Source organism: Arvicola amphibius, chromosome 6 (genome assembly GCF_903992535.2).
Source record: "Arvicola amphibius chromosome 6, mArvAmp1.2, whole genome shotgun sequence".
In the NCBI taxonomy this organism is placed as follows: Eukaryota; Metazoa; Chordata; class Mammalia; order Rodentia; family Cricetidae; genus Arvicola; species Arvicola amphibius.
The window spans coordinates 51,156,474-51,169,846 of NC_052052.2; the positions used below are offsets into that span (position 1 = coordinate 51,156,474).

Sequence of the window (13,373 nt, forward strand, 5' to 3'; positions counted from 1 at the left end):
TCAAAAATCTTATGATTGAACAAATACACACTGTCTTTTCTAGCACCCCGACAAAACTACTACAAGTTTCAATGAAGAAAACCTCATTTGCAGCACTCTGGACCTCTTCCTTGCTGGAACTGAGACAACATCCACGACCATGCGCTGGGCTCTGCTCTACATGGCGGTCTACCCAGAAATCCAAGGTGAGATGTGGTGACAGCATCTAACCAAGGCAGAATGGGTTCAGAAGATAGGATGGGGGCATGGGAGGAAGAGGAGCATATGTGAGGTGTTGTGCACTCGGGAAAGAGCATGTCTGTCACATGTTCTGTGAGGACTACGATGATCCCAGGAGTACAGATATTCTAGTCTGTACCTTCAACTATCTTGAAGCTCAGAATAAAGAGAGAAGTCAATTCACATTGTGGTATGCTCCACAGAGTGTGAATTTACCACACAACATTCATTCACACCCTTTCACACCCTCCTTCCTTTGTAACAATCCTTTCCAGTTTGAGTACTGTACTAATTATTTATTTTGGTATCTAATGTCTTGTCATGTGTGCCCCTCTGCCAGACCAGGGATATTCCTGTATCTGCCTCACAAGTGTTAGGACAACAAACAGTACAGACTACCATACCTGGCTTTCTTAAATCTGTCCTGTAATTCCAACTTGTTCACATGCTTGTATGGTAATCATATACTCTAACTTACACACACACACACACACACACACACAAATTATATTAATGCATATTAAATATGCCATCTGTATCTATGTTATGCATATCTGGCTTACTATCTAAAATGCCTTTCTTCATGAAAGTTACATTTTTAAGATTCTTAAAGTTTATTGATTTATGTTTCAGGCTAGCCTTCTGAAACAAAGATTCCAGAATATATTACTATATTTCTAAAACTTTATGTGTATATATATATATGTACATATATATGCATTTATATATGTACACACACACATATATATATAGTCTGTATATTTGCACACTTGCATGCTGTCTTTTCCTGTGTACATATGAAGATTAAAGAATAATTTATGGAAGTTGATCTTTCTACCACGTGGTTTCCCAAACTCAATCACACATCATCCGGTTTGGCCATAAGTGCTAAGCCATCTCCCCATCCAGTATATTTTGATAGAAGTTTAATTTATGTTCATTTTATAATATTAACAGTAGTCAACAGTTGAAGCATCCAGGATACTCATGGGCCATGAGTAAAGTTCAGTCCTTGAGGAAAAACATTTTGATGCATGCATGAATATGGAAGAAAAAGTCCTGTATATTAAACTATACAAATTCTCTAGAATAGTTCAATTTGTAGACATGGAAGGTAGAATATAAGAGAGATAAACCATGGATTGTGAAGAGGTAGCTTGCTCTACAAGATCAACTGGTCCTGCCATTACTTAAACAACAATGTAGATGAATCCGTTGTTTCAACTTCGGCACAGTAGCTCTGCTCAATCTACTGCCTTTACAGCCAGCAGCTGCAATTCAGTTACCTTCCTGCTTCTGTGTCAGTAGCCCAGGCACTCAGGGCACAGCCTGCAGGAATTCTGTTCCCACAGGCCCTGGCTCTGCCACTGTGCTAAAGGTAGCATTAACTAAATCTCTATCATTCTATTTAGAAGTAAAATTCCAGAGTCAAAGACTGAGGTGAAAACCTGCAAGCACAGAGAGGTTGAGTAGCAGCTAGCTAAACTTCTCTCATAGCTGGTGTCTCCCAAAAGCACATCCCTCTCCTCCACCAAAACAAACAAACAAAAAAAATGTCAAACCACTCAAAACCCCTCTAAACTACTTTCGGTGCATCTGTCTATCTCTTTGAGATCCACTCTGATAATCTATTATTACTTTTCTGTGGACTAGTTGCTAACTCAACTCCCAACCTGAGGTTAATTTTATTTAATTAATGCAAATGCAAACTTGGAATTCACCATATGATCAAATATCCCTCAACATATATTTAATCTTATATCAATAGAAATTAAAAACTGCAAAAAGAGCTATGATTAGCAGCCCACGTCATTAATCAAAATGCTTATAGACGGAGGCAAGAAGGTTGAAAATTAAAGGTGATCATGGACATGAATTTGCCATAACTCAAAATCATCAGAGTTTTTGAAATCTGATTTATATAAACTTTATTTCCATTTAATTTTTTTATATGTACAGTACTGCCAACATTAGACATTTATATTTCTTTCTTAAGAGAAAGAGCCATGACGGACCTTGTAAAAGACCTGAGTCCCAAATTCTTTTACATTGTGGCAGTGGTAGAGCTCAGATGAGGCTAGCAGACTCTGCAGTGGCTCCCATGAGAACCACCTTTGCACCCCAGGGAGGGAACTGGAGAAGGAAGGGGACATTGTCTCCACAAGCTTTGTCCCAAAGATGAAACACCATGTCTGCTTATGTTTTAGTTCTGTCACATTTGCTCTGTAGGGATCTGGGAAACGACTTCTTTAGCTAGAAAAGGAGGGAAACAGCTGAGTCTCTACTGCTCTAAGACAGTGAAGATACTGAGAGGAAGCGTCTACCATGTGTTATCATGATTATACTAATTTACGTAAATTTTAAAATCCCCTTGTGATAAAACTGATTTTTTTAATAATCAGATGAAGAACCCAACGCTCATAAAAAAGTTCTAGTTTGATCATCAGTGCTGCCCAGAAACACATTGCAATTCACTGCCCATGATAGCACATATCCTTGAGAAATTAGTCTGCAGATACACTGTGGTCTCAGTGTTTGTGTCTTCCTTTATAAACTCATTGAAACTTAATTACCAATGTGATGGTGTGAGGATGTAATTTCCTGTGATGAAGGGAATTCGTGCTTTAGAAAGAGGAGCTAGACCTGTTCTTTCCACCTTGTGGCATGATGATACAACAAAGATTTCCCAACTCTGATAAAGGAAATTGGTCCTTACCAGACAAGAACTCTGTTGATGTCCTTATCTTAGAATTCACAGTCTTTGCAAGGAGAAAAAAAAGTATACTGGTGATAATCATTCAGTAAAAAGTATTTATTTATAAAAGTCTGAATAGATACTGATACAAGCTTAGCCATGGCCATCCGGATTATTACTTCAGTATATATGGAAATATATATATTATATAAATATAAATAGTTATGCTGTAGGCTAGAAGAAAGTTATAGAGTTTACAGTTTCCTAAATCAGGCTTCCTAAGGAATAGGGAATTTTTAATTCATCACAATCAGGACACTAGATGAAATAAAAGCATATATGTTTTGAAAGACAGCTTTCTCTATCTTTAGAAGAAAACATTAACCTTTAAACTTAATGGAGCCTCCTATTTCCTTGAAGAAAAAGTCCAGGCTGAAATTGACAAAGTGATTGGCCCGAAGAAGCAGCCCAGCCTGAATGACCGAGACTCCATGCCTTACACCAATGCTGTTGTCCATGAGGTGCAGAGGATGGGAAATATTATCCCTCTGAATCTTCCCAGGGAAGTGACAGTTGACACTACGCTGGCTGGATTCTATCTGCCGAAGGTAAGTAACTGAGGCTTGGAAGTTTGTCAACAACCAACCCTCTGTGTGTCTAGTCCATATGTTATTTGAATCTTTGTTGCCTTCCCTAGGGCTCCATACTCCAGACCAATTTGACTGCACTGCACATGGACCCCAACGAATGGGCCACCCCAGACGTTTTCAATCCGGAGCACTTTTTGGAGAATGGAGAGTTTAGGAAGAGAGAATCTTTTCTGCCTTTCTCAATGGGTGAGTTGTGATGAGCAGGAGGGGGATCAAAGCTCCACCTTATCCCTTCTCTTCTTCCTGGAATCCTTACAGATGGGTCTTCCCATATATCTCCAATTTGCAGCTGGTTTCAGTCAGTACCCAAATACACACACAGGTACAGTGTCAATCCTTGCTTCTGATGGAGATTTCAACTTCCTTTGTTCTGTTTTCTACCTCACTGACAACAAAGACCTAATCTGTGCCTCTTGCTGAGCACAACAAAGCTGAATTCCTGCCATTGTGTAGACATTTTGAACATAGCAGTTCTTTTTAACAGATGCCTCCTTACATAGAAGAGAGTTGAATTTTAATGTTTTTCATTGTTAGATAGTTTTAACTGACATGTGCTTAAGTAAATAGGCTTCTATCCCATGAACCCTCCCTGAATAGGTCTTCTTTTTAAATTGGAATGCCTTTGTTAATTGTAGTTAGTACATGCATCTGCTGCACCACCTGACATGCGGGAAAGCATATGCCCGTGATGACTCTTTCTAAAGACTCTAGTGGTAGTGGGTGCGGAATCCATAATCAAATGTTCTGGTATATTCTAGGTATTGAGATATATATCATATGGTTTGTCAAGTAATTTTGCAGTTCTTTAATTTCATAACTGTGTTCTAAGCATTAACCTATAAAAACAAACAACCTGAGAGCAGGAACGTGTGGGACAAGAGATGAAGCAGAGCTGCCCCTTGGAGCATGTGTCCCACTGCAGCCTTCCAAGCCGCAGTCAGTGAACACTGCAGAGAAAAGTACAGAGACCTAGACAAATGTGCTTCTCCCAGAGCTCAGTGTCCACCAGGTTTTCTCACACAGAAGCTCTGTTTCCTAACACTGTTTACAGAAGGTGACTAAATGCTGCACAGAAAGCACACTGAAATGCTTGATATGATCATTAGGTTTGCCTGATTATCTAAGGCAGTGTTGCTTCTCATGATGCAGAGGCTCAGATTAGGAGGAGACTGCATTTGCCTGCACAGCTAGTGTTGATCCAGAGCTGGTGTTTCTTGGGGCTGGGCTGCCCTGCGTTTGTTCTGACCTCTTTGTCTTTCCATCTGGGACCGTCTGTCCCTTTGCTCACTGTTCACAACTCACTTTAATAGGAAAGCTGATAAGACACAGAGACTTTGTCCCTTCTTCCTATTTATAAAAATTATAATATATAATATAATATAAAATTATAAAGACAAAACCTTAGATACATATTTCACTTATTCAACTATTCTACGTTAATGAATCAGATCCATAAAATATGGAGAGGCTAGAAATATGGTCCTTTTTACATTTTTATTAAATGCCCTATGTGATAATTCCTAGGACTATGGTGAGAAGAATGAGAGTAGATCATCATCATGGCTTCCACAGGAAGATGTTCCTCCATGTTAACAGAGGTTTCTATCCCTGCCTGGTTCCCCAGTCGTTCAGTCCCAAAGAAATACACAGAGCCTCCATTAATTATAAACTGTTGGCCTAGGCCATTAGCTCAGGCTTCTTATTAGCAAACTCTTACATACTAAATTAACCCATAATTCTTGTTTGTGTTAGTCACGTGGCTTGGTACCTTTCATCAGTGAGGCATTCTCATCTTGCTTCCTCTGCATCTGGGTGATGACTGCAGACTGAGCCTTTCCTCTTCCCAGAATTCTACTATTCTCTTCACCCCACTTATACTTCCTGCCTGGCTACTGGCCAATCAGCATTTTATTAAACCAATGCAAGTGACAAATCTTTACAGGGCACAAGAGCATTGTTCTACAGTACTTCGAGGCCCATTGCTGCCCATAAACAAGCCTTCTCCTCGCTATAGTGCAAAATTCTCTTCCCATAGAGGCCTCTTGCCTCACCGAGTTTAAAGAATTCTTCTATCTATACCAGTTGTAAAATAAAAGTAACAACCAACAGAGACCACATCTACAGTTATTTAAAATGTTGCCATTTAGTCTAAACTACACACTTCACATCTACAGTTATTTAAAATGTTGCCATTTAGTCTAAACTACACACTTCATTTGGCAGGCCATTGTGTCAGATAATCACCACAAATACAGTCATTAATACTCAGGAAGAAAATGTTTACTTCCACCCCATAAGCAGATTCCAAAGAAGAGAGATACATAGGGAGTTCTTTCTTATTCAAGATCACAGGTCCCAAGAACTAATAGAGCAGGGTCTTATTTTTTTTTTATTTGTAGTTTAGTTCTTTTTGTAATACATCCAGAGTGTAACTTTCCACCAAAGTTATGGGCCTATCCATTTGAAGATTTCCCAAGTCCATCTCCTTTCTATCAGTTAGCATCACAAACTGCATCATTTAATAAGAACCACCTGTTACTACTGCTCACAGGTTTCCACACGAGGTCAGTGGCTTAGAGAACCTTTGCTTCCCTGCTTTACATCTCATCCTGTGCTCTGATTGGTGGTGATCAAGATCTCTAGAGAAAGAATAGAGGACAGAGCAGTGATCAGTCCAAGCTGAGAACTGTCAATCCACAAGTGACACTGTAAGCCTCATGACCAGCTGTTTTGTATTGCATTCTACATATTATTATTTGGTGAAAAGAACTGGGACTTATGGAAAATGACAAAATTTAGTCTTGGAGAAGGAAAACCTATATGTTTGGAATACACTGTTATTCAGAAATCAGGAAACACCAGCTTGAATGGTCAAGTCTGAAATGTTTGTGGTTTTAAAACAAGTGCTGGTTAGCAATGGGTTGTAACACTTACTGACAAACATGAGTGATTAAATATAGAGGGGCAAGTAGCACTGGAATGTCAATAGAGGGCCTAGAGAGGTGATTGGGTTAAAATACTAGATACTCTTCCAGAAAACCCAGTCTGCCCATTAGGTAAATAAAAAATGCTTAGAAAAACATCTTCCATGATCATTAAGAAAAAAATATTGAAAGTCATAAAAAAAAAGTTGGGTAATCAGGTCCATATGAAGAGGACAAAAGAGACACAGTTAAGCCTAGCATGTGACATTAAGGGTGTCATGGGCACAGCTGGCAAGCCTAATGGGATCTGTTCACCATCCGTATCATAAGGTCTCTAAGATGAAGGAAAATGTAACCAGAATCCTGAGATAGGAAATGATTTGGATCATGAGTCCCACTAATGTTTTCTCTGGAAATTAAGCAAAATATAAAGAATCAAGACAAATGACTAATTTTATATTTCCTATGATGATGCAGGGGAGTGGAGCAACAGACAGCTGCCTGACACATCTTCAGATTTTTGTACTCAGGCCACCACAGTCTTTGTCACACTGAATCTTGCTGACCATTATCTCAGTTCTGGTCACACAGGACATTAGTGTCCAGAAAATGACCAACTCTAGGGGTGAGCAATTTGTACTTGGTGCTGAGCAAATCTCCACTCCTCCTGGAGACATTTTCTTTGCAGGATGTGGACCTCTCAGAGAAGAGATTCTAAAAGGAAAGCTAAGCAGTTGTCCTCTATGAGATGACAGGCCCTGCTTAGGGACCATGCAAGGCTCTGCTAGTCTTGGATGCTTTAAGAGAATGACTGAAGACTTCTGGGTACTACTGCAGGGCTTTGTACGAGGATCACTGGCCATTCTCAATTTGATACCTTAGATCCTCACGTCTCGGCATCTTCATCCTTGAAAGGGATGATGGCCAGGTTTAGATGTGTACCTTACTAAATGATGGACATGCCTGTCTGTAGAGTTGAGCAGGAATCTGACTCAATGTTTGAGACAAGAGACAAGTACAAAATTAAGGCAGAGATGTCAAGCCTTTGTCTGTTTCTAGTTGCCTATCTATCATCGATGAGTAAACCCAATTAACAAGCTAGAACCTTCACGAGGGATGGGCTGCATTGTCTCTGTGTAATGGGAAAATGTCTTAAGTCCTGGATAGAGTAGTCTGTTAGCCTGAATCTACTCATCTAGACACCTCAAAATTGTCTTGAGCTGTTTGTAGTCCAAAGCCAATTTTTAAGTGGTGCTATCAGCTGAATGGCATCATGTAAAACACGGTGGGTCTTTGTAGTGGGGCCCCATCTTCCTGGAGCCTTCAGCAATTGCTATAGGAAAACTTACTGTTCACTCTGGAGAAGTTAAACATTATTCATATCAAAAGAGAAAGGTTTGGGGCTGGAGAGATGGCTCAGAGGTTAAGAGCATTGCCTTCTCTTCCAAAGGTCCTGAGTTCAAGTCCCAGCAACCACATGGTGGCTCAAAACCATCTGTAATGGGATCTGGTGCCCTCTTCTGGCCTGCATGCATACACACAGACAGAATATTGTATACATAATAAATAAATAAATAAATAAATAAATATTTTTTTAAGAAAAGGGAAAGGCTTGAATTTTAATAGCTGTATATTCAAAGAAAGGTATCAGAGACAAAAATAGGGTATGAAGAGAAGTAGGAATTTTGAAAGCAGAGTTTTGATAACCTTAGTCCCTCGATTTTTATTTTCCCTCTGTCCCATACCAGTTGGCTCTCCTGATGTGAGACAGAAACTCTGAATTTTCCTTCTAAAAACATGCTTAGATTTAGAGCCACAGTCTAATGCAGTTTTGATTTTTAAGTGAGTCAGGGCTACCTTTATCTTGAGAAGTAAGGAGGTATGTGTGTTTAGGTAGTGAGATTTTACCCTGCAGAGAATATTGCTATCATAAGTCTTTTGGATCTCGAGTTGCAGGTATCTGTGCACCTCCTGATATGGATGTTGAAATCTGATCTCCAGTACTTTGAAAGTAACCTTAATCATTAAGCTCTTCCCCAAAAGGGTTACAAAGCAGTTCATGATTTTGCGGCTCAGCCATTGTGTGGTATATCATATATGTTTATTAAACGAATTTGAAAAACCTTGAGACTAGTCATGCATTCTCTCATCTAGTTCAGGCATCTCTGTCACAGTCCAGGAACCCTGCTCTCAGAACTTCACTAGGGTTGTAGAAAGGATGCCTTTAAAGTAGTGAGGGTTATGTGTCTGAGAGTCTTTTGGAAAAGGCTTATACATTCTGAAGGTAACTTTCTTTATTACTGCAACTTGAAAATTTCTCTATATGAGTGCTAAACTTTTTCTGTCTGGGGGTAACAGGGAAACACACGCTTTCTGATGGTAACCTAAGAAGGAAGGAACAAGCACACACTTCTTGATAGTAACTTTTTCTCTTACTTCATCGTGAATAATCTCTCTTTCTTGACATTTTCTCTGTACAGTTGCATCTTTCTTTTTACATATGTGTGTATATGTGTGTGTGCGTGTGTGTGTGTGTATCTGCACAGTCATACATCCTGCAAAGAGTTACATCTCTGCACACAGCTTCATCTCGCTCCCCATCTACCTTCTACACACACACATCTCTATGCAGTTACACCTAGTTTCACACAGTTATATTCTCCATTTAGCTACAACCTTCACACTTCGTAATTACAGTTACATGTCTTTCCACATAGTTGCATTCTCCACGCAGCCATATACTTCTTCCTTCACATACACCTCTCCTTTATACAGCTACATCTTCCATATCCATCCATATACACACACATATACACACATATACACATATACACACATACACACATATACACATATACACCCATACACATACACACATATATACGCATACACACACATATACACACATATATACACATACACACACATATACACACATATATACACATACATACACACACACACTTCGCTCACATTTCTTCTATTTCTCCCACACTTCTCTCTCTGCACATTTAGCTATTTCTGTTCGCACTTCTCTCTCTCATACACTCTCTCTCTGCTCATATGCACACATACACACATGCACACACACATACACACATACACACATATTCACACATACATACACATACACACACACACACACACACACACATATATATATATATATACACACACACACACTCCTCTCTCACATCCCTCCTATTTCTCCCATACTTCTCTCTCACACATACATTGCTCACATTTCTCTCCTACTCCCCTTACAGCAAATGCTCAGGACTAACATGAGTCACATTTTCAGGGTTACATAACAGAGAGTAAATAATAAAAAACAGAGCCATCCTGATCACACAGTTTCTCTCTGGCTAGGGAGGTAGCACTGACTGGACCCGGTTAGTAAAGTAAGCACATAGCTCTGAGTGATCAGGATTGCCAAACAGAAAGGGACATTGAAATTCAGGACTTTAAGAACAAAGAGTTAATTGGCTAAACCTTAAGGTTGCAAATACATAGAGAAATCCTTTGCTGAGAAAGTTATGTCTACTAAAATTTCTTTATGGAATCAGCAATAAAGACTTGGGAAACTGTCCTTTTATGTTCATCTAGAGGCAACTAGATATCCATCTGGGGGCAACCAGTTTGCTTTAAATGTGTTCTGAAGTCTAAAATTAGCTGTCATTGTGAGAAGGCACTATTACTTTGCTATGTCAGTCTGAGTAATGAAAAGTATCCTAGTAATAGTTCTATTTATCAGCATGAAACAGATTAAGCCAAAATCATTTTCCTGACCATCCACAGCTACATGTATGCCTGGTAGATGGAATATCTACAAGCACACAAGCAGTGGGGAAAATACCCATAGCTGGCACATGAGAAAAACTACAGCCAGAAACAACCAGTCATCTACAGCCAGTGACCCCATGGTCTTTTCCAAGTGGGGGTCTCCATCAGAGAGTTATTCTTGTGGTAGGTCGACCTCTTAAATATTAGCTGTCATCTGCACTATTTGTATTATGGTCTGTGATACCTCTCATTGCTATTGTCCCACATGAAAACCTGTGACCCTGGAGTTCCACATTCTGACACATAAGAAACAGAAACAAACAGCCAGACACAAAGCCTAGTGACAGTTCAGAATATCCAGGGTGAACATGGCAATACCAGTCCCTGCAGGCACCAATGGCAGCTGACAAAGTACCTCATCTTCTGTTTTATTTCTGCAGGAAAGCGATCCTGCCTTGGAGAACAACTGGCAAGATCTGAGCTCTTTATTTTATTCACTGCTCTTGTGCAAAAATTTACCTTCAAGCCCCCAGTCAATGAGAAGCTGAGCCTGAACTTCAGAATGGGTGTCACCGTTTCCCCAGTCAGCCACCAGCTCCGCGCTGTCCCTCGATTCTAATTTCAGAGGCAGAAAGAGAAAGGAGAAAGGAATAACTGTGTGATGCTCTGAGCCACTGGGGCCGCTCCTATGTGAAGGGAGAGAAGGAAGGTGACCGGGGAAGGATGGGAAGATTAGGCTACGGTTATTGGATTCATGTCCTGGACTGCTGTGCCCTCTGAATTGGTCATATATACATCACTTATAAATCTTTTCATCTAGGAGTTACAAAGATAATGAAGGCTCCTCCTGTAAAGAAAGTGTTGTAAATATGAAAGGTGGGTTAGAGACAGCATGGAAATCATTAAAGTCATATCATAAAATTGTACCTTCAGTTCACTTCCTGCCTCCTTCATAAATGTGCAATTGCTTCTAGATGTTAAATTGTTTCTTGTGAAACTGGTGCAGAGATCTTTCCTCCATCTCATAGCCTGTGAACTCTCACTGTGAATAAAACTGATAAGCAACTATGTCTGTAAGACTGTGCTGTGATGTCATTTCCCTGACTCTAAGTGATAAGCAACTATGTAAGACTGTACTATGATGTCATTTCTCTGACTCTAAGTGGTGTTGCCCAAACTAAAGAGAGCACAGGGCTCTTCTGAACATTAAAGGTGTTCAAGCCCAAGATGAGAGCAAATTTTACTTGGGCAAGCTTTGTGCTTCTGTGCACAAGGTGAACCCATATTTCCCAATATGATTCCTAGATATCCATGTGCCCCCACAGTACCAGCTTATACCAATAAATTGATAGGGTGTCTTTCTTTCTGCACTCTGGCATCAGTCTCTCATCAGTCATTGCTCCATGAGTGGTGGCAGAGAGATGGTCTCGTTCATATGTTCACCCAGCTACACAGTTAATTCTCTATTCAAAATGGAGCTGAAACTAGCTTGTAAAACAAAGGGTATCAGGGAAAGGTGCATGTTGAAAAACCTCTGTTCTGTGCTGCAAGGAGTAACTGAGAGCAGGGCAGAACACAGTGTGAACTCAACACACCACATAATTTATTGACAAAGCTAAGTATCGTGTTTCCACAATGAGCCAGCAATGTTTAGAGAAGCTGATTATGGCTCCTCATAGAAATGTCTACTAGTGAATCATGTATCCTATTTTTAATTGTTCATAGAAAATTATATGAATTCAGTCTCCCACCAAGATTTTGATGTTGCATCTTACAACCACGATTCCTCCCTGATTCCGGATGCCCCAGTGCATCTTTTCTTGATTCTCTAATATTCTCTCCCATCCTTACTTCTACCTGACACCTCACGTACAAACCCTATGGCAGGAAAGGATTTTATTAAATTTTATTAAATGGCAGGAAATTTATTAAATGCATCTAAGCAAGTGACTCTTCTCTTAATATGTCTTGCAAAAAGACATAGAAGTAGATGTGCTACTGTGAACATTTAAAATAAGACAGGACTTTGTGGGAGAGGAAGCAACATAGTCAGAACAGGAAAAAACAGAATGTTCTGTCTTTATCCCTTGTCCAATCCCAAGCCTCCTGGTCCTGCTATTGTGCTAAACATTAAAGGAGAAAGTAGAAAAAAATTAGGATAATGGGCTTGAGGACAGCAACATGGATCATGTGACTTCATGACGGCATTGAAACCTGTAATCTTGAGTTTTCTCCCTTTAAAATAGGGTCCAAGGGACTGGAAGGATGGTTCAGGGATAAAAGATACTTGCTGCCCTTCCAGGGTACTCAGCTCTGATACCTAGCACTCAACTGTAACCATTTGTAAACACTGCTTCCAGGGAATCTGATTCCCTCTTCTGGTCTCCACAGGTACCATTCACATACATGGTACACTGATGTTCAGGCAAAACACCAATACACATTTTTTAATAAAAAATAAAATGGGGTATAAAAGAAGAAATCTGGCCATCTGGTGGAAATGATAAAATGCAGAACTGAGAAATCTTACAGAGTAAAGCACTTTCTGTTGTAGGACTCCGTAAGGAAACAAGACAAGGTTGCTCTATCCCTACTCTACCTGTCACATGGCATTCCTTAAAAACATCTACGTCTATTCTTCCCAGAGCAGCAATCGACCACAAAGTCCAGCTTGGTGAGTCAGTATGAAAGGAGCAAGGGTGATTCAAAGGCATCTGAACTGAAGAGTGCCCTGCTTAATTGATGGGCAGCTTTAATAACAAATGAAGAGTCCCTTCCCCATTCCCAGACCCCGCAACTGTTTCTTGTCTGTGTTACCTGGGGAGTGTGGCTGGTGAGCCTTCCCACTTCTTTGAGGCAATATTAATACCCTCTTCTCCAAGAGTTGTCCAAGCTATGATGACTCACCATAACCCTTGGGAGTGTGGTGGTTTGAATACAAGTCACCAAGAAGTGAAACTGTTGAGAAAGATAAGGAAGTGTGGCTTTGTTGGAGTAACTATGGCCTTATTTGGGGGCTTTCTTCCATTTTCTGAGGGTTAATTCATTATCATCATGGTGGGGAGTGTGGCAGCAGACAGGAATGGTGGGGAATGTGATGGC

At 40.0% G+C, this 13,373-nt stretch overlaps 1 protein-coding gene across 2 annotated transcripts in view; it reads left to right on the forward strand.

Annotated features, from left to right (window-relative positions):
* LOC119816978 (cytochrome P450 2J3-like) overlaps positions 1 to 10,819 on the forward strand; it is a 31,354-nt gene extending 20,535 nt beyond the window's left edge. For both annotated transcript variants that reach the window (XM_038334090.1, XM_038334091.1), the window contains 3 exons: positions 44 to 185; positions 3,335 to 3,522; positions 10,712 to 10,819. In XM_038334090.1, the coding sequence (XP_038190018.1) occupies positions 44 to 185; positions 3,335 to 3,522; positions 10,712 to 10,819 (438 nt within the window). The remainder of the gene's footprint in view (positions 1 to 43; positions 186 to 3,334; positions 3,523 to 10,711) is intronic.
* The last annotated feature ends 2,554 nt before the right edge of the window (positions 10,820 to 13,373 follow it).